This window comes from Anopheles gambiae, chromosome 3, assembly GCF_943734735.2.
Source record: "Anopheles gambiae chromosome 3, idAnoGambNW_F1_1, whole genome shotgun sequence".
Lineage (NCBI taxonomy): Eukaryota > Metazoa > Arthropoda > Insecta > Diptera > Culicidae > Anopheles > Anopheles gambiae.
The window spans coordinates 95,522,163-95,542,278 of record NC_064602.1 but is presented as its reverse complement, the minus strand read 5'-3'; the positions used below and the strand labels follow the sequence as shown (position 1 = coordinate 95,542,278).

The 20,116-nt window shown below is 46.9% G+C and overlaps 1 protein-coding gene across 4 annotated transcripts in view; it reads left to right on the top strand.

Annotated features, from left to right (window-relative positions):
- The window catches only part of LOC1280514 (diacylglycerol lipase-beta), a 29,685-nt gene extending 10,228 nt beyond the window's left edge, over window positions 1–19,457 (top strand). For all 4 annotated transcript variants that reach the window (XM_061657394.1, XM_061657391.1, XM_061657393.1 and 1 more), the window contains 9 exons: window positions 13,309–13,406; window positions 13,518–13,730; window positions 13,826–13,938; window positions 14,741–15,293; window positions 15,388–15,511; window positions 17,494–17,997; window positions 18,066–18,221; window positions 18,284–18,396; window positions 18,468–19,457. In XM_061657394.1, coding sequence (XP_061513378.1) covers window positions 13,312–13,406; window positions 13,518–13,730; window positions 13,826–13,938; window positions 14,741–15,293; window positions 15,388–15,511; window positions 17,494–17,997; window positions 18,066–18,221; window positions 18,284–18,396; window positions 18,468–18,654 — 2,058 coding nt within the window. In that variant the 5' untranslated portion in view covers window positions 13,309–13,311 and the 3' untranslated portion in view covers window positions 18,655–19,457. The remainder of the gene's footprint in view (window positions 1–13,308; window positions 13,407–13,517; window positions 13,731–13,825; window positions 13,939–14,740; window positions 15,294–15,387; window positions 15,512–17,493; window positions 17,998–18,065; window positions 18,222–18,283; window positions 18,397–18,467) is intronic.
- Window positions 19,458–20,116: the final 659 nt, after the last annotated feature.

The following is a 20,116-nucleotide window of genomic DNA, read 5'->3' as shown; positions in this document are numbered from 1 at the left end:
CCGTGTACTGCTAGAACACACACGTTCCCCATGCCCGCTCAATTGCTTTATTAAAACGGCGAGACAAACGATCAAGATGCGCCCCGTTCAACCGCAACGACATGCTGCATGTTGAGCAATAAATTATCATTGTACAGTGTTTTGTTTGCGAGAATGTGACCAGCGAAGGGGTAGAGTTCTGAGGGGAGTTCCGTCGAGGCTGCAAATTTCCCATGTCAATTGATTTCATTACGGCATTACGGCAGCCAGAGCCCGTAGATTGAGCGAAGCACGCTGGAGAATAAGTTGAAGATTGCTGCTTTCCTTTGGAAAGTTGTCTTATCCACTGAGGCTGAGAGCCAACGCAGTAGGCGAGGGGTGAGCTTTGTTGATTTCATTCCATTAGCCTGGATCCACCTTGATTGAACCTTGATTTTTGTTCCTTTTTTTCGGTAGCCTTCAGGCGGCATTCCAAACAAGGTAAGGCTAATGTATTTTAGGCCCCAAGGGTGGGTAGCCTCTCTTATCTGGAGTGTGATGGACCGGGCCCTGCGGATTCTATGCGGGCTGAATTCGCAACACACACACACACACACAGACACAAGATCCCTTGGGGGGTTTGTGTTATCCGTTAGTCCATCGGAGTGTTATCGGCAGTGCCATTGTTATATTGATAAGTTGCCCAGTTTGTGTCGATTGCGTGACGTGCGAAAGTAACCGGCCCGGCGGTGCTTCCGTGTTCGAGCTCTTTGTCGATAGCTACTACAGTGCGTCACAAACGAAAATCTCACGTACACGGTATTAGTTTTGGTGCTTTATTATGGATTTGATGAAGCCTAATATATTGTGGAAGTTTGACTTGAACGTCTGTAAGTGTATTCTCAGAAAATATGAATATGGATGAGTCTAACGAAATCAAAATCAAACAGCTTATCGCTCGTTGTTCTTTATTCCGGTTTGAGGAACGTGGGCAGCTCTCCTTGCCATTTTCTGTTGCTAATTTTAATGCAAAGCTGGTGCCTCAATTTATAAAATTCTACCCGCTCACTAGCAAGTGGAATTTCAAACAACGAACCTATCAGACCAGCTCTTTGAACTCTTCCTGCTTCTGGGCGTGCGAGACACATCCTTCTCCCGAAATGAGCCATTGAGTGCTCATTAAATTCACATCACGCAGCAATTATAGCCGCCCGGCACTGTAAAATTCAACCCCGTTGCGTGTGCGTACAGGCGGCGAAGACCACCGACCACCGTCGTCGTGGACGAGACAGTTCGCATCGATGCCCTGTGCATGTCGATGATGCGTTCCGTGCTTTCCGTTTGCTGTGGCCGCCATCCGCGTCCCCTTCGACAGAGCCGTTATTCTTAGCCCGGACGTGCGACAGGTCAGTTATTTTGTTACGCTGTCACGTGATCGAGAGAGTGAGATGGCTACCCATGGCGGTGGGGTGCATGGGAATTCTGTTGTTTGGACTTTGGTTTTAAATGTGCCGCGATGTGGGTCTGATTGATTGGAGGAGAGCGCGTGTTCAATGTGTTTGGGAAAGTAGAACTTCGCATCTTGGCCTCGTCTCGTTTTGCGCAACTGTTCGCATTGTGGTGATAAGCTTTTTTTTTAACTCCGGATGTATCGATCTTGGACGCCTCAGGCACTTCACTTCTCTTTTCCGGGTTGGATGGGGGTAATTTGCACTATTATTTCCCCTGTCACACCATGGTTTCGCGCTAAACGCCGAGAATATACGAGGACAGCGGTTGCGTGACGGAGCAATTTCGCGTAGCATTAGGCATGGCAACGCCGGTTCGTTGCCTACTGCCATACCGCTGTTAAATAATGACATTTGACAGCTATGATGGTACGGCGACGGGGGGTTCGTATCGTCATCGTAGCAGCAGGCCTGATTGAAATTGAACCGCTTTGGCCGCATCGCCGCTAACCGCACACTACCGCATCGGAAAAGTGTTTGAAACAAAAACAACTAAGGGCAAAATGTGTAAAACAACCAAAATCAGTCCGACAAAATCCCTAAACGCGGGGGTACGCGCCATGGCCTGAAAATACGCTCGGCGTCAGTACGATTTTGACCTTGACCAAAGTGTTCAATCGGCCGGGAAATGAGGGGCAGTAGCGGGGTGTGTTCGGGGGAGATGTGGTGGCCACCGAAAGGGTGTTGAAATTTTTGTAAACGCTGTTACTCAAGCAAATATGAATGCGGCTGCTGTTGCTGCCCACTCTGCTGTACTTACCATGCTCACCGACCCGTGCCCTTCGGTCGGTTCGCTTTCTGCCGTTTTCGGTCGGGCAGATTTTTATCGCCTTTTTCTCATTCGTTCGTTTCTCTATTTATTTTTTGTGCTTTTTTTCTGTTGTTGAATGAAAAACACTCCTCAATGTGACGAACACAAGCCGGTAGAAAAAGTTTGCAAAAGTTCTTTATTGATGCGTCGCCAGTGGCAACACAGTGTACAAATCTTTTCGGCAAATACAACATTGGGGCAGCGCTCACAGAGTACCACGGTACGCAAATAGTTGCGCGCACAAGGAGTGGTTTTTGTATAGTTGGGCGGAAAATAGTGAATCATCTCAGACGATTTAGTGGCATTTTTCGGGCTTTTGAAACGCAAATTTAGTGTCGGAAATCAGAAATGTTTGGTTAAGAAATTAAGTATTAATTGTTCGCTTATTTGTCGTGGATGTTCTTGAGTAAGTATATCTGCTTAGGGTTTTTTTTTTAATGTGCATGTAAATATTTGAAATTCTGAATGCCGACAGATTTCGGCTGAAATGATTATTAGAAATGGAATTTAAGGCGCAGGCTGCAAGGTGTTGTTAGATTATACATGAACTGCCTACTGGAGAGTACTTTAAAATACACACGTCCTACGCTTTGTTGGGCAAAATGACTCGAATATTAAAGAGCACAAGTCTACAAGAGCTTCACTAGGTCCTACTTATCAGTTGAATATCCCAGAAGAATACCACAACTAGCCAGTTTCCTTTGGAGATGCTGATTCTGATGTAAGATCCTGTTAGGTTACTAAAGTTCTGACGTTTTCACTGATAAAGGCAAAAAAGTATGTTGGCAATTATTAGTTTTATTTATTAGATCACATAATTCATTGTCACTCGGTTCCAACATTGGTCTTTTGAATGCCCAATGACGTTTCACGCCATCTTATGTCTGCTCTGATGCTCTGCGTAGTCCAACCAATACTAGAATCATTCTTAGGCTTTATTTCGCTAAAATTGTCTCATTGAACTGTATGACTCCGTCAACTTAAGTGTTGTTATAACAAGATCAAACGTGGAATGCAAAGTATCACGATCCTCACCAGCACTGAAAGAACACTAACGCCAATGAAACGTGATGTCAGCCAGCCACCACCGGTTTGGTGGGAATTGCGTGTAGTTGAGGTTTAGCGTTCAGAAAGGCAGGGATGTTCAGATTCGTTCAAACGTGTGTTACCTCGAAAATAAAAAGGGTTTGAGGATGGCTCATGCTTGTAGCTGAAGCATCAGCATCATCAACACTACGTTTCAAGTTGCACGGTACGGTGTGGAATGCATGGTCGCATGGTGCTGTTGTTGACGTGTGCTTCTCCTCATAAGTGCGCCACCTGATTATGTTCGTTTATGTCCTCCCGTAGCCTACAACCACCTTGCTGACCTTGCCTACCCCGGAGCTGTTGGGATTTTATTTCTCATCTCAAGAGGCAATTCGATTGTATTGGGTGGCAAAAACCATACGAATGCGGCATGGTAGGGAAGCTGCAGATGGCGCACGGTGGTAACCTCAAAGCAAACAACCTAACCTAGAAGCTGGGACCAGTGGGCGCTCTAGAATTGTCGCCCAGATTTGTCAACCGTCCACGAAACGTACGGCGTCGTCAGGTAGGTTATGGTTGAGCCCCGGGGGCTATGGCTGCAATGGAGCTAACGCACGCCGTCATCAACGACCTAGAAGAACTTAGCGCACTACCTGAGGTGGAGTAAAAAGTAGGTTTCCCTTCCTAAGTACGGCCGAAACGGCCATACGGTGCAAATCTTGTGCAGTGGAGTACCCTGACCCAATGAGCACTCTCGCAACTTGTTTGCCGTCCGTGCGCTTGTGTGTCTGTGCGTGTCTTTTGCAACAACGACGTCTGACCGGACGAGTGGGGGTTCGTGTGCAAACGGCGTACCTTAGGATGGTCTGATGTACCTTTGTGGCCATTTGAACGCATTACTCACCGAACATTTCAAGGGGAAACTACACACAGCAGCTCCCTACTATACCAAAAAGCAACAACGGCAGCAAAATTGCAGCTTTCCGACGCTCTGCTGGAACTAATGCACGATGACTTACCGGTTTTTGGTGGTTGCGCGTCATCTCCCAACCCAAGATAGGTGCTTTTTAGGGAAGAAACCCCAGCACGCGTGTTTTGGTGTGTTTGGCCAAAGTTTTGGGGGGGGGAACGAGATGCTGTCCAAAAGCAAAACACACAAACACATAAACTTCCGGCGATGGCAACGCCCGCGAGACTCCCTCGAACGCCGCGGAGTCGTGGAGTAGTCGATTGACGTCAAACTCTCTTGGCTGGCAAATTTTGTTGTTTTCGCACAGGCCGGCAGTGGTGTTGCTGTGGGATGCTCCCTGTCCGTGGGCGCAAAGTTCGCAATAGCGCAAATGTTATTCGGGACAGAGAGGGAGGGAGGATGATGTCTACGTTTTGTGTGTGTTTCATTTCGTTTGTTTCGTTCCAAGATCGTGTTCCCGATGGATGGTTGGCATAGTTCGCGGAGCAGCTGCTGATGCTCTGGCAGATCGAGCTTATTTGATTAGTTTCTCGGCGACCGCGGGTGTACGAGTTTCGCATTTCTGTGTCCTTTGCTTTCTCGTGCTTTCACCCGTTTATTGGGAAGGCATCTGTTTGATGTTAGGATCTTGCTTCGTTGTCTTGCTTCGCTGTTGGGAAGAACGCTAAAAGGGAAGTCTTTTATTGTGTCGTCTTGTTTTGCCGATATTAAATTTATTCCTCCGATTGATGTATCTTTATCGATGGGACTTTTGTTTTTTTTGCTACAGGAATGGAAAAATAAAATAAATAATGCAAATTTAATTAACCGTAAGCGTTGGCGGGTGATTTTTAGGCGCGCTTTACTCGTGTGAAGCTTGTGAACGAGGCGCGATGATGATTGAATGGGAAAGTTCCAGCAGAAACTTTTAATCCTGACTCATGCGTTTGATTCCATTCCGTGAAGCTAACCCGTCGACCAGAGGGAGGAGGCTGCTGCACATCTCATTACCATTCAGAATTGTCCACCACACGTGCGGGTACACCCCTGCTGCTTCTCCACCACAACATCGCGTTGAACACGTCGCAAGTATTTACTGCTCGCTGAGTGTTTTTTTTACACCCGACATGCCGATCGGAGTGATTTATTTTCATTTATATTTATTCTCCAAGTACACACACCTACACCACCGCCTTACCTTACCGCCTTCATGGAACAATTTTCCATCACACGCTCTGAAATTGATCGCCTATCACACACACACATTCGCCCATTGAGGGGGCAAGAAAATTTCCATTCAAACCAATTCCACGTGGCGGAGGTTGCGAAACTTGGTTGCTGTCTTCTATCTTTTCCGACCACGGTTGGGCCACACTCGGTGGGAGGAGATGCCGCTAAGCCTCGTTTCCCCATCCAACACAACCCAAGCGCTTCCGGGAGCGGGTGTTGAATATGCATGCATCAGGTGAACTTAATCATACGCGCTGAGTGGTACGGATCCTAGGAAACAGGATCGTGTGTGTGTGTGTGTGTGTGTGTGTGTGAGGGTTTTTTTCGTTTATCCCCAAGTACGTCACAGAAAGTGGTATTGCACCTGTGTCGGTAGTGTAATCAACTGACGCCTCCCTTGAGGGAACACCGACGTCCGAACACCCTGTCCTATACCGTTAAAAGCTTTTTCTTCTAAGATTAGGGAAATAAAAGTGTCTATTTCGTCATCTAAGAGAGTACTAGTTAGTTGAGAGAAAAGACGCTCTTGTGATTGACAACACGTACTAAAAAGGCACTTTACTTTGGCTGAGAAACTATGAGATTCAATGTGTCGGATTATATAGACACGTTCAGTTCACTCAGGGTCATCAGGTTCTTCTTCTTCTATTTGGCGCAACATATCCTACGCGGACATGCCGGCCTATAACATGCTTTCGCGACTTAATTCATTACCACGTAGCCGGAAAGTCAATCCTTGCTACGGGGGGACGGTCCATTCTGGGCTTGAACCCATGACGGGCATGTTATTGAGTCGTTAGAGTTGACGACTGTACCACGGGACCCGCCCCAGGTTCTTCAGGTATCAATGGCAAAAACTGAAAAATGCTCTATTATACCGGGGTTTGGAAGAGATTCGATCTCCAATCCGGTGTTTGAGATATCGGCGTGCCTATCCATTACACCAACTAGCCACTCGCGGTGCAATGAGGTTGATAGTGCATTCAATGTGTTCACCGTAGCTTATGAACCTATCTTTTCAGTTAAAATAACAAAATTTTGCTGTTGTTATAGAATTATACATATTTTGGACCTCATGAGTCTCTTTCGCCTCTTTAAAGGGATTGAGAAAGGGAAAGCTAAGAAGGGAAAAAGGTGGGACGTTTGGAAAGAGATTTTATGGTATCCCAGACCTTCTTACCTTCGATGTAACATTATATTCTGACATAGTTAATAGTCTCGGTGTTAAAATAACAAAATGAATCACTTACCACAACAAAATTAAAGTGATGAAAAATGTATTACTTCATGCAGAACGTTCCAATCTTCTTGACATATTGCAGCAGTAGTCAAAGGAATTGAGCTGCAATTTACCGTACCCACCCCATAAGACCCCTAATTGTATCTTTTTGCAAAGCAAATCCTCTTAGGTAATTATTTATAGCTTGCTTGGCTACCTCGTTCTCTGCCCTCCGTCTAATTTCTAATATTTCTATCAGCAAACCAGCTCAACTTCTACGCGAGTGCGCGGCGTCTATCAAACGCATTTACCGAGCGTGGCTGGCAAAAAATAACAACGAAAGATGGCTTCTCATATTTCGCGTCCGCCTAATGAGACGCCAGACGTTTTGTGTTGTGTTTTGTTGGGGCGTTGTGTGAGGTTTTCCCCACCAGGCTTTTACATTGCAATTGCCCGTCCCTCTACTTGTTTTTTTGCGCCGACAAGAAATGCTCTACGTTAGCGTCGGTTTCGAGTTGGATAAGAAGTCTCTCGGACTGGTTGTTTTGCTTGCTTGGAACGCGGCAAAAGGCCTTATCTTCTTCTTGCCTTCTCTATCCTTATGGAAACTGCCGCCGCCCATTAACCTTCCCCGAATGCCCTGCACTGATCTTCGGGATGTGGTTTACTTTTTTTGCGGTAGGTTTTTAGTCCTGTTTTTAAGTAAGTCTGGTCGTAAAGCTCGTTGCTTTCTAATTGGATAATTTCATCCCAACGTTTAGATGGATGAGGTGCACTTTGCCTTCTTAATGTGCCATTGAGTGGCAATGCTCTGGGGACGTACAAGCTAATGTGCGAGGATGTTGAATTAAGTTGAAGAAAAAAAAAACACGAAAAACGTGAATTACAAATAAGCTTTAAGTCGTTGTGTTGTATCACTTGTATCATTATTGTTGTTTTTCTCTTCTGTTGAACCGCAAAACTAACTTTACATTTGACTCGCCCCGGAGGTTAACGATGAACTCGTTTCTTCAAAATATCTTGCGCACATCAACACGAAGCAAGTGACGCTCTTTTCCGGGAAGCATTAGAGCGAAGATAATTAAAAAATGTTTAATGTTGATGTTAGGCCAGCAGCGGAGGGATATAACTATGGCCGGCCCTGTTTTTGCCCTGTCGCCCTCGCCGCAAGCTTATTGAGGGGATTTACTAGGACGTAAAGGAGGAGGGCTAGTAGGATGTCCTACATACCTATCTACCTACACAGTTATTTTAATTAAGTGCTTCTCGGAATGGTAAAGCGTTGTCTAAATTTGGACGCCGTCAAACTTCGCGGGGACTACTAAATGAGCCTCGCGTACTGTATAATGATTAGACCCAATTTCGGATGGTTTTGGTGGATGGTCAGGCGCTGGGCGACCCAATCGTTCATATTCATGTTGCAGTGAATAATTTGATTTGATCAGCTATTAATAAATCCTGCAAAAATTTTTGGGTGTAAAACGCTGAACAAGACTTAACTTTTGCTTGTAAAATCACATTTGCGAGTGTTATTTACCTTTAAAAACCCAATTCCACCTGTGCAAGTACCTTTTCCCAACCTTCGTACACTGTGTCTGTGAAAAAGAGCGCGATAGATCAGAGGCAACAGCATCCACCATCATCATCTTCTCTCTGTGTTGATCGCTGCTCTGCCCTCGATTGCGCTCGTTGCGCAAACAACGGGGACCTTGCGCTTCCATTCCGATGGACGCGCCTTCGACCGCGGCAGGCTGTTGGGGCGGAGCGCGATTTCCTCCTTGGACAGTAAAGTTTCATCAATTGTTGTTGTGGTGGCCTGTACGTACAATCAAACATCTCCAACCACTCGAGATCAATTGTGGCCTTACGCAAAAGTACATGATTAATAAACGAACACGAAGGACGGGGCTTTCAAAGGGAAGCCAGTTGGTCTTATGCGATCATTATCTTCCCATGTGCCGCAAGTTGTTGACCGCTCTACCGACCGCTGACCGTGTCCTTTGCATCGTCCCGTGTCCACCTTAAACGTGCCATGGCAAAAATGAGGTTTTATCGATGCTTTAAAGCGCAAAGCTCAATAGGGTTGTGGTTTAAATTTGTTGTTAAAGAAATGTAAGAAATCGCCGCCTCTCGGTTGATTTGCTGTTTTAATTGCGCAAAGAAAACTCGACCTCAAAGCGGGGTTGTGTTGTAAAAAAGGGTTGAAGGTGGTTTGCCTTTGCAAGGGTAAAGTTGAAGTACAAAGCGCCAGCTGGGAACGATTGCTTCACGCAGAAGAAATTACTTTTCTCGCTCAATAAGAAAGGTCATGGAGGTGGTGTTGTAATTTCGTTTTATGTTTTATTGTTTATTGAGGAATTGAACACTTGCGATCTGCAGTACTGCGAGTAATCAAAGCAATATTACAGAATAATTTAAAATTATTGTGAAACATCTCTAACTAAGGTTTCTTCCAACTAATTGAAAGTAGTTCAAGCTAAGAATTACCCGCAACAATGCTTTTAGATGTAATTTGAAATGGGAAACTCTTCCAACAGAAAGGCCCCAATGTCTTGCATATATTGTTGGCTACAGTATCGTTCGATCGAAGCCAAAGCAATCAACCCGAAACGGTCGCAATGTGCTTACCGGAACACGTTTCTATCGACGCCACCGGGTAGGTACGGTAGCTCTAAACCACACCACCGAGCATAGTACACTTGTTGCGCGGCACGTTGCGACGAAAGTCTTGCCAGTATTGCACGTGTTTCTTTTTTTTTCGTTTCCTATTTCCTGCCACTTCCACAAGCAAAGAGCAATAGTATGATGGGGGGCGAACCAGCGCACAAAACACCAGCAACGGCACCAACAATATAATTGAGCGGTTGGTTGCTCTGCCCATGATTAAGCGCCCACCAGTGCCACCAGTGCCCGGCATCGTTCCGAGATGGGAAAAAGTTCCACAAACTGCCCATCGATGGGCGGGGAGGTGAAGGCAACAGGGAAGGGAGTGAGAGATCCAAAGCAAACCAATAATCTTCTGCGTCGCTAAATTAATAACCTCCCTCAAACCGTAGGGAGTGGGCGGTTAGTGGTGCTGCAATGCAAAGTGAAGGAGAAGGTGGAGGAGGAGGAAACCCTTGGATCACTCGGGTCACCCCATTGTAATCCACCTTGTCCTTGGCAACGGACGGACGGACGCGGTCATAACAACCGAGCAGTGGCACAACCGATCGACCCGAAGCGCGGAGGAGGCGCGGGAAGGTTCGATAAGTCAATAGTTTCCCCTCGCGAGCACAATCCTTGGTTGCACACGTGGCCACAGAGGTGGTGTTCGGTGTCAGTGCGACCGGTGTGCATGGGGTAAGGGCAACCAAGAGCAAAAGTGTGACAGGATGATGATGATGGTGACACGAAAACACGGCTAAACCCTTCAAGTGTTGATGAGATGGAAAAAGCCGTGTGGTGCTGCTTGCTAATTGTGTTGTTTACTACTTCTTCTATTGGGGGAGGGGGGCCTGTCTGTTTTGGCTTATGATTTGTTATTGCTTTTCCTCCTATTTTATTCATTTTGTTGTTAATGAAATATGAATTCCTTGTTTAATAGCTCTCTCTTCGCTTTACAATAATTAGGTTGTTGAAAGCCAATTAAAAGTTTTGGGGAGTTGGAAGCTTGATCTAGAGTAGATTTGATCGCAAGACCTGTCACGTGCTAACTCGGGCACTTTACCATTGAACCACGAGACTGCTCGATGGCAATACACTTCTAAATCTGGTTTGATTTTCCATCCCAATTGCGCATAGCGGGGGCGCCTATCGGGAAGGGCTTGAACGGCCGAGGGTTAACATCATTAGCATCATTGGTTTAAAGTTCAATGCGGGTGGCGGCGGTGGTGGTTCCAGCAGGGAAACAAAAAGGTTGAATAAGCCGCGCACACCGCAAAGGTTAAGGTGAACTGTTGCCCCACCGTCTCCATCTGTAGGCAGCATACAAATCCATCGAACTTGCACGCCGTTTTGATTTTGCATTCATTCCCATTCCCCCATTCCCATCGCCCCCTTCGCTTTCTTATTGCCTGCCCCGGAGACGACCTTTCTGACCAACGCCCTTTGAAACTATCCGTCCGCCCCTTGTGTTTTGTGTCGCTTCTTTGCGCGCGCTTCGCTGTCACTGACGCGCTGGGCGGGTCAGGTCAGGCACTGGAGCTTTTGACCGTGACACTTCCTGTCTTATCCACCCTTCCACCAAGGAGGGACAGGAGGCGGCGGCGACACACACACGTCAAGTGTGAATTACAGCCTCCGATCGTTCCCAACGGCGGCGGCATACGCGGGGACCGTGGAACCACGTACCGTGGGAGGCAAGGAAATTGGTTTTACCGACCTACCGACGTCGTTCAAGGGCATTTACCGGTTGTTCTGCACAAAAGTCGCTTCTTCACATTGCTGTTCTTCCCATTTCTGCGCCCCGGGTTCGTGCCCTTGCGCGCCAGGGGAACCGTCCCGCGATGTTGATTTATTTACACTCTCGAACGGTGTGTGGACCTCGTGCTGTGCTGCAGTTTATGTTTGTTTCCATCCATTTCGCGTGGCGTGGTGGTAGTAGTAGTGGTAGTAGCATGAAACATTACATTGATTTCGGACGCTTCGTTCCCAACGGAAGTGGGTGTTTTGGGATTTCAAAGGAAAAGGTAAATAGAACAGTCGCATCGTGATCACTTGAACTCGAAATCGAAATCTGATGAGATTTCGTGTCGCATCAAACACTTAGGGCAAGGAATGACATTTCTTCGCCGCTTTGAGTCGTTGTGTAAATATCTCTACTTTGATTTTGATTGCTTTGAACTTGTATTATGCTGCCGTGAAAGTCGCAAAAGTCGTTGAATTGGAAACAATGCTCAATTGCTGTTTGTTATGCTGTCATTTGCAATCCATGTTTCGATGTTCATTTTCTTTTGTTTGTTCATTTGTTTCATGATTCAGGAACCTTTATGTGGCTTCATTTTTTGTCATGTTTTGTGCTCGCAGTTACAATAATTTTAACAATTTTAAAAACTTTAAATAGAAACGATTGGAGCCTTGCCTTTACGGACTTCTCCAGCATCGAAATAAAGTCGTTTAAAACGCTCTCTTACCCCCAATGGACTTTGTTTTAAATCGAATTAATCCCTCTCAAGCGTACGCTCAAGCGCTATTTGCTCTCCTAATTAAGGCAATCAATTTTATGCTGGCAGTTCGTATTTCAAAACCAACCATCACCAATCTCCCTCTCCACTCCAGAGACCGAGAAGAAGCAAGTGACGTTCGGTCGCTTGATTTACTTGCTTTTACCATGGAATGCCATGCTGGGAGTTCCTAAATTCATTTCCTCCCCGCACAACCCTGCCCCCGTGGTGACCGTGGTGAGCTGCTGCCTCCCTTTCTAGTGCATCTGCATCTGCCCACTGCTGTGGGATTGCTGGCATTAATTAGAACCTATCTCGACGGAACGATCGATCGTGGACGATGGACGCACGAGAAGGTTGAAGCTTTTGGCATTTCCCACTCCGCTGTGTAGCTTCCTTCCGAAACGCTTCTTTCCTCTAACCCTGCTCCTCCTCCTCTTTTGAACCATTTCAATCGATGGATTGACTCAACTCCACCCCGGTTAAACGGTAGGACAGAAGGGAGCGGGAGGGTGAAACGTTACGCCATAAATTCCAATTATGCAACCACTCAAAACCGCCTCCCCTCTCCCCCGTCGCAACCTCAGCGCTGGCAGAGGTTTTAATTAAAGCATTGTGATGCCCCGCGCTAGAACTGCTCAATGAAGCGCCGCGGAAGGGTGCACGATCTACGCGAGCGCGCGAGATAGAACGGTTCGATTATTAGGCGAGCGCATCTTTCCATGGTGTATGCGAGATGCGAATGTGTTATGATGCGGGGTTGTTGGTTTTTTGTTGTTTTGCTTTCGGATTCTAGAATAAATAACGATTGAGCGGACTGGTGCACTGTGAAGAGTTCAGCTGAGCATCTGCTCCGAATAGCAAAACGGGTATGAATATGCATTAGCCGGGGATGGAGCCACACCACTTGGGGGAATGAATGCCCGCATTTTCCGCCCCCCGGTGGTGGTTTTAATCTAATTGCCTGCAACATTTTCCTACGGTCACTTCCAACGGCAATTGGGTGGGTGGACCCGTTGTTCGACGTTTGAAGCTTTGAAATGGTTTGAGACACAGCACAGCTGTTAACAGCAAGCAACATTCTTGCGAGACGTGTCACGTTCGACGAAGCCATCCTGTTAGCGTTATGCTTCGGTGTGCTATAATATTTGGTTTAATAATTTGAAATAAAACCAATAAATGCTAAATTGAGTAAGAAAATGTATCTGTTCAACCGTTTTGTTACAATTCGCGTGCAAAATTAAACCCCCCAAGCCTGCAAACCGTACACACTACGTCAACGGTGTTGCGGAAAGATAAATCCAACCTTATCCATCGGCTCCATCTATTCAAACAATCTGTTCTCCTCCCTTTCCTCCCCCCCTCCTCGCACACCGCCATTGCATCATCTTTCCATGATTGAGCAATAAATTTTCTCACCACCAGTTGTTTGCGCTTTTCTCCTCCCCCCTCCCACCCAGGTCATGCCGGCTTTGCGTCTGTTTGGCCGGAAATGGTTAGCCGCCTCGGACGACCTCGTGTTTCCGTGCGTGTTCGAAATCTGCTTCCGGATCGTATGGTAAGTATCGCACAGTACAGTACCATGCTCACCCACGCCACGCCATGCCAAAAAGGTTGCCATTTTCTAACGTCGCTTTCTTTCCTCTCTTTTCTTCTTCTATTCCGCCAGGCTGGGGCTGATTTCGTGCGTAACGTCCACCTACTGGAACGTGACCGAGGAGTGCGGTGAGGATGCGGTCCCGGTCCGGATCTATCTGGTCGGGACGATAGTGTTAATTAGTGTAAATATACTACTGCTCGTCATCTTAGTCAATCGCAGCGCCCAGGGCAGCATTACCGAGGTGCACAAGCGCCGGCTGGTTGCGCCGCTGCTAGTAATCAAGTGAGTTAAGATGCAACATCGCGTTGCAGTTGCAAAAGGTTGCACGCATCCTTTCAAACCATCCTAATTACTTTCTCTCGCTATTCCTTTTCTAGAATACTTTTAATTCTACCGGAAACGGGCTTGAACGTGCTGGGCACCATGTGGGCGTTCTGTGGAACGTTCGAGTGTAGAAGCAATGATAAGGTATCCCGAACTGTGATCGAAGGTAAGTGCCGAATCAAAACCTATTGGTACAGGTGGTGGAGCAAGTGATCCCTTGGTACAGTCGTCAAGTCGCACATTCTTACTACTTACATGCACGTCATGAGTTCAACTCTCGAATCTACCAAGCCTCCCAACCATACAGAATATAGCCAAAGCTCCTTTGACGTCTAAATGATCAGGCCATTAATCGGTTATTGCTCTTAAATAACAAGAAAAAGAAACTTTCTATTGATCAAAGGCTTCTCGAAATAGTACTTCAGCACTACAATAGTAACATGCATTCGACGACCATTACTTGTTTACTGTTTTATGTATAAATGTCTTTATGAGCATTGCTTTTTATGTTTTTCTCTCAACCGTTTATTTAAAATTGATGAAAGTTACCTTAATTTGTTAAGGAATTCGATTTGTCCTTAATTGCAATTAGGCTGCATGCTTCAGATTCTTTAGCAATGCTACAGATTTTGGCCTATTTTTGACGACGGAAAGTAAAGCTTTTATTTTACTACGCGAGATACGATCGTAGAGACAGACAGCCAGACCTTGCGCCAACTGAGGCCAGATTGATTCAGCTGTACAGCGTGCTATTTCCGCAGGTGGATCAGGTGAAGAAAACAAAACTGTTTGCTTATAATGTGCGTAATATGGCGCAACAGTATCATTTGGCCTATCCGAGGATACTGTGCAAATAAGACGTCTCTTTTTCCTAGAACTATTCCATAGAGGCTTGTCTAGTGTCAATTTCAATTTAACGAATAAAAAGGCTTATTGAACTAATTCACTAACTCGTAACAATCTTCCAGCAATCGTCCTATTCAACTGGGTCGTGTTTGCGCTGATAATATTTGGCCTGGCGATCGTGTTTGACCCGCTCGGCTCGGCCAAGTACAAGAATGGGCGCGACACGAACGACAACGGACCGACCGAGTCGGCGATCCACCGGAAGGTGTCGAAGCTATGGTTCCGCCGGTTCCGGTGGGCCTTCTGCTGCCTGCGCCGGGACGAGTTCGGGCACGAAGCGTTCACGCAGGTCGCCAGCCTGCTGAGTGCGCTGTTCCGTGGGACCGATCTCGTACCGTCCGACATTGTGGCCGGCTGTGTGCTGTTGCGCGTCCGACAGAAGCGTGAAACGCGCGAGATGCGCCGGATACGCATGCTCAACGACGACGGTCCGCGGTACTCGACCGACATTACGCGCGTCTTTGCCACCTCGCCGGCCTGGATGACGATCAAGAATGCGCGGCACTTCCTACGCTTCGCGCTGGCCGCGTACGGTTGGCCGATGGTGTGCTATCTGAACTGCTGCACGGGGCCCTACCGGTTGATACCGAAGATGACGTGCTGTGCGTGCTTCCGGTAAGTGGATGAGTTTCGGGGAAATACAGGGTGAAAAGGCAGGAAGAATTGAGTCTAAACGGTTTCGGATTTCTCTCTTGTGGTTGTATTTCAGACGAAAACCCCAAATCATCATCGATGACAACTGCTGCCTGTGTCATCTGGCCGGCGTACGGTACACGTCCCGGTTGCGAAGTGAAGATGTACTACACGCGTCATTCAAAAATCATGTATTTGAGGTAAGAAGAGACCACACTTGCTTTATTCCCCCTCCTACGTTACGATCGTCCCCGATCATTCCTCTTCCGAGCTGCGATCTACGCCGAGAAATTTAGAGTTCCGGGACTTCAGCATGTCGTGCTGAGATTTCGAAGGCACAAAGTCTACCGGTTCATCTTGCAGACCAGCGAACTCTGGAATGAGAAGTTCCTTTAGTACCTAAGAGCACTTTTTGGGGAATTCTCGACAGGAACCTTACCGGTAGTGGATGGTGGAATTGATTGCAGCTTTCCGTACGTTTCCTCCGCATTTTCTTCTGCTCCTTCGTCACACTGAAACGGTGCACCGGTGCAGATCACTCCCATCAGCATCGCTAGCAGTAGCATCGAAAGCCAGCACCGTTTCAAGCAAATGATTTCCATGGCAACGAACGAACTAACGTTGATGTGGTATGAATAGAACAACACAGAACACACTGACACTTGAGTGAGGTGCGAGTGATCGCTTTATACGTCCACGTACGAAGAAACGGAGCGTCACAGGTCGGAACTGATAACTACACCCGTCGGTGGTTTTAGGACCGGTTTTTTTTTCAGAAAGACTTACAATAATTTATGAATAACATGGCGCAGACAATTTCCCCTGAACGGTGTTTTTGGCATAGAAAAAGCGGCGAGTCTTATCGGAGCTGCAGCCGTTTCGCTTCAGGTTTTTGATGTGGGAGGAAGACAGGTGTCATGCGCTGTGAAATGCAACACCTTTCACGCTCTTCCCATTTTAGATTAGAGTGCGGCAATTGGAGGCGAGTTGACAGTTTTTCGAGGCTAATGTCGTTTTGGCGTGTCAGTCCAGGGTAGGGGAATCTGGTTGATTTATTTTTGGCGAGCGACATTGGATATTGCATGTTCCTGTACTTACTTGGAAGCAGTGGTTGTAACTAGGCTGAATGTCTGTTAAAGAGATCTTGACTTTTGTTCAAATTGCTGTAAAAATTGAAGTCCTCCTGCGATGTTTTGTGATCCTGGAAGCATTGAAAACACTGTTTTGGAACCACTGTGTATGTATTTCATTTTCCAACGCCTGCTAAGCTTCTGCTGTCAATGGTTCAATCGGTGGTCCTGTTATGGCTGGTGTAGTGGTATCGGCAACCGGCGGAGATGGCTGTACTGGACGATTACCTCCAACAGAACCTCCACCACCACCACCACCACCACTCGATGGTTTGTTCATAAAGTTGTAATGAAAGTACGCTTCATTCTGCTTGCTAACCGTGCTCTGATGCCGTCCCATGAACGAGATCTTCTCCAAGAAGGTGACCCAACTGAAGTCACGCTTCGTGCGCCCAAGTCGTCTCTCTCGCGGTATCGAGAACGGCGTACCAGGCCACTTTCTGTAGGTGGTGAAACGATCGAGCACTGGCGCGGGTGGTGTGTATGTATGACGGAAGCATTCCAGCTGGCCATCGGCAGACATCAGCTCGTCGGCGGTGATGGTACACTCGTAGAGTAGACAGTGGAGCGATCCTACCAGATTGTTGGGAACTGCAGTGCCATTGTTGATGGTGGAGGGGTCCAAGATGCACACATTGTAGGTCAAATGATACTCAAGACCGTCCTTGGTGTGGCGAACGAAGCAGGAGTAGGAGTTGTTGCTGTAGCGCTTGGAAATTACAACGAGACCTGCAATGAAGGAGCGATGATGAGCGATATTGGAGTGTTGAAAGTGTTGAAGATTTGGAATGATATTGTCACTTACTATCAGCTTGGATGTGAGGAAGAACAGACAACGTGACGGCTCCAAAGAAGAGAACAAACAAACAGATGTCCATGTTCCGAGTAGTGATGAATGTCTCTCGCTCAGACTAGTCAGCCGCAGTGCTTTTATATGACTTTTCTCCCTTCATTAGCCCATCTCAAAGCAATTTTAATGAGAAATTCCTATCTTTATGTTCATAGTACTTCGAAGATTCTAATTCTCCATTCACCCCCTCTCTCCCCTACAGTTACCATTCTGCATAATGGCGGATCACAGCACGAAAAGCATCGTCATCGCGATCCGGGGCAGTCTGTCGATGCGGGACGTCTTCACCGATCTGGTCGCGAATGCGGAACGCTTCGATGCACCCGGCATGCCACCGGACTCGTCCGCCCACCGCGGCATGGTGGCCGGTGTCGACTGTATGCTGAAGCGTTTGCGCGAGGGCAACATACTGGAGCGTATCTGTGCGACCTATCCCGAGTATACGCTTGTGCTGACGGGGCACAGTCTCGGTGCGGGCGTTTCCATCCTGCTGGCGGCTAAACTGCGCAGCCGCTTTCCGGATTTGCGCGTGTACGCGTTCGCTACGCCAGCGGGACTGTTGAGCCGGGAGGCGGCCCGTTGTACGGAGAGCTTCGCGTTCACGATCGGTGTCGGGGACGATTTCGTGATGCGGCTCGGCGTGGATTCGATCGAGAATTTGCGCACGAGCGTTATCGAAACGATACGGGCGTGTAAGCTGCCAAAGGTGTGTGTGTGTTGTGAGTTTTTATTTTTGTTCTTTTTGACTAATTTTTGACTTCTTGTTTTGCACAGTGGCGCATCATGCTGAACGGGTTCGGCTATGCGCTGTTTGGGGTGCCATCGCGAGATCTCGAAACGACCTGGCACGATGTGACGGAAATCACGAAAAAGGCCGCCCAAAGTCCACTGCTGTCCGGTGAGCGCCCAATCCAGACGGTGGCCACTGCGGTAAGTTGCACAAAAACTAGTCCTTCGAACCGGATTTACTCAATTGCTTTATATCGTTCCAGGAGGGTGGACTACTGTCGAGCGAAATCTCTCTACGCCGGTTTGCCAAAACGCGCCTGTACACCGGTGGCCGCATACTGCACATCGTGCGGCGGAAGAAAACGGAACTCGAAAAGTAAGTTCCCTTGTCGTTAGTCTGATTTTCAACATTTTTAATCCATCATCTTAACCTCCCAAATCCAACAGGAAATCCAACAGCGGTGGACCAACGTACGAGATGCGGTGGGCCACGGCGGAAGACTTTACCGAGCTGAAGGTGATGCCGCGCATGCTGCTCGACCATCTGCCGGACAACGTTTTCAAAACGCTCACCACCATCCTGGAGGACCAGAAAACGCACAACGGGTCCGTGCTGTCGCTGCAGGAAATCTGAACGCCGCGGGACACAGGGCGGGAACCGAAACGGAACCACCGGGATGTAACAAAACCGAACAGTGCCTTATGTGAATGTGAATCTTGCCTAAACGTGGGATGATATATGGTTGTTGTTTTGTGGTTGATGGTCCACAACCACCTGGTCCCCCGGGTGTCTTCGGACGTTAAAAAAAGCTACAAAAGGGTTCATCATATCTTTCCAACCACCTTTGGGCGATGCAGCGTACGAAAACGAAATACCACCTAACAATGATGATGATATTACACTACTAATTCCCGTCCTTTCGGTCGTTAAACTGCGTGCAGGTTTGTGTGTCCGCCCATCACTCCAAAACAAAGCGCAAATTGACTTTAAGCATTATGACAAAGAGCATTCCAGCGAGAATAGCAGCCAAATTAACATTCCACATTTTAATGTATTATACTAGTGGTTAGATAGCTTAGATAACCGGCCGGTCGGACTCTGCCACCCTTCTTCCCCCATCCCCTAATACGTAGCGGTGATAGTAGTACCTAGGTAGTACCTAAGTGCGAACGGGAAGAGGCAGTCAGAGGCAGTCTTGTACGAGAGAAAACGAAACGCGCAAGTGATTTTTTATAATTTTTAAGCAAAAAGCAAGACAAGTTGTGTGATCGTGTGTGATCCAAATCCGCTTCATCCTGGTTCCTTTTACTTCATTCCTGTTTATTCAAGTTTTCCTCCCCAACACAGAGGAAGAGAAAGGGAGAGAGAGAGAGAGAGAGAGAGAGAGAGAGAGAGAGAGAGAGAGAGAGAGAGAGAGAGAGAGAGAGAAGCCAAAATCAACCAAAATTCCAACGCACACTGGTGCGATTCTTATCATGTTCGTTACTTGGTTGTGATAGGAAATTGATACAAAAAGAAAAAAAAGCACAGACCATAGGGTAATAGAAGTTAGGGAAAATTGATTTTAGAAACAATCACCAACCAACAAAAAAAAAAAACAAGAACAAAACAGAAACGTAAGGTATTTATTAACTTATAAAGTTTTATTGTGTTTGTTTTCCAAGGAGAAAGAGAAGCGTTTTCCATTCCGATAAAGTCTGTGCGTGTGTGTCTTTTGTTTTTGTTTTTCGTTCGTGTTTTAAATAGTTTCGAATACCGCGCGCTGTGTCTGTTTTTTTAAGGATATCGAAGAAGAAATTCCGACGACGAAGCCCTTTGTTTTCGATAGTGTTTAGGCGTAAGCGTACGAAAGAGACATAGAGAGACAGAGAGAAGATAAGGAAACGGTCTTAATTATTAGTAAAATAATGACTACCGGATACGAGCCCGTCCCTGCATGTATATGTATATGTGTGTGTGTATTTTTATATAAATATTCTCTCTATGGTGTAGAATTGTATTTTTTTGCGCGTTTGAGTAGATTTAAATCCGAACAAAAGCAGCATACAAGATGGCTTGGAGGAGCAGAAGAGAGATCTTAAGTTCTTTGGCGAAG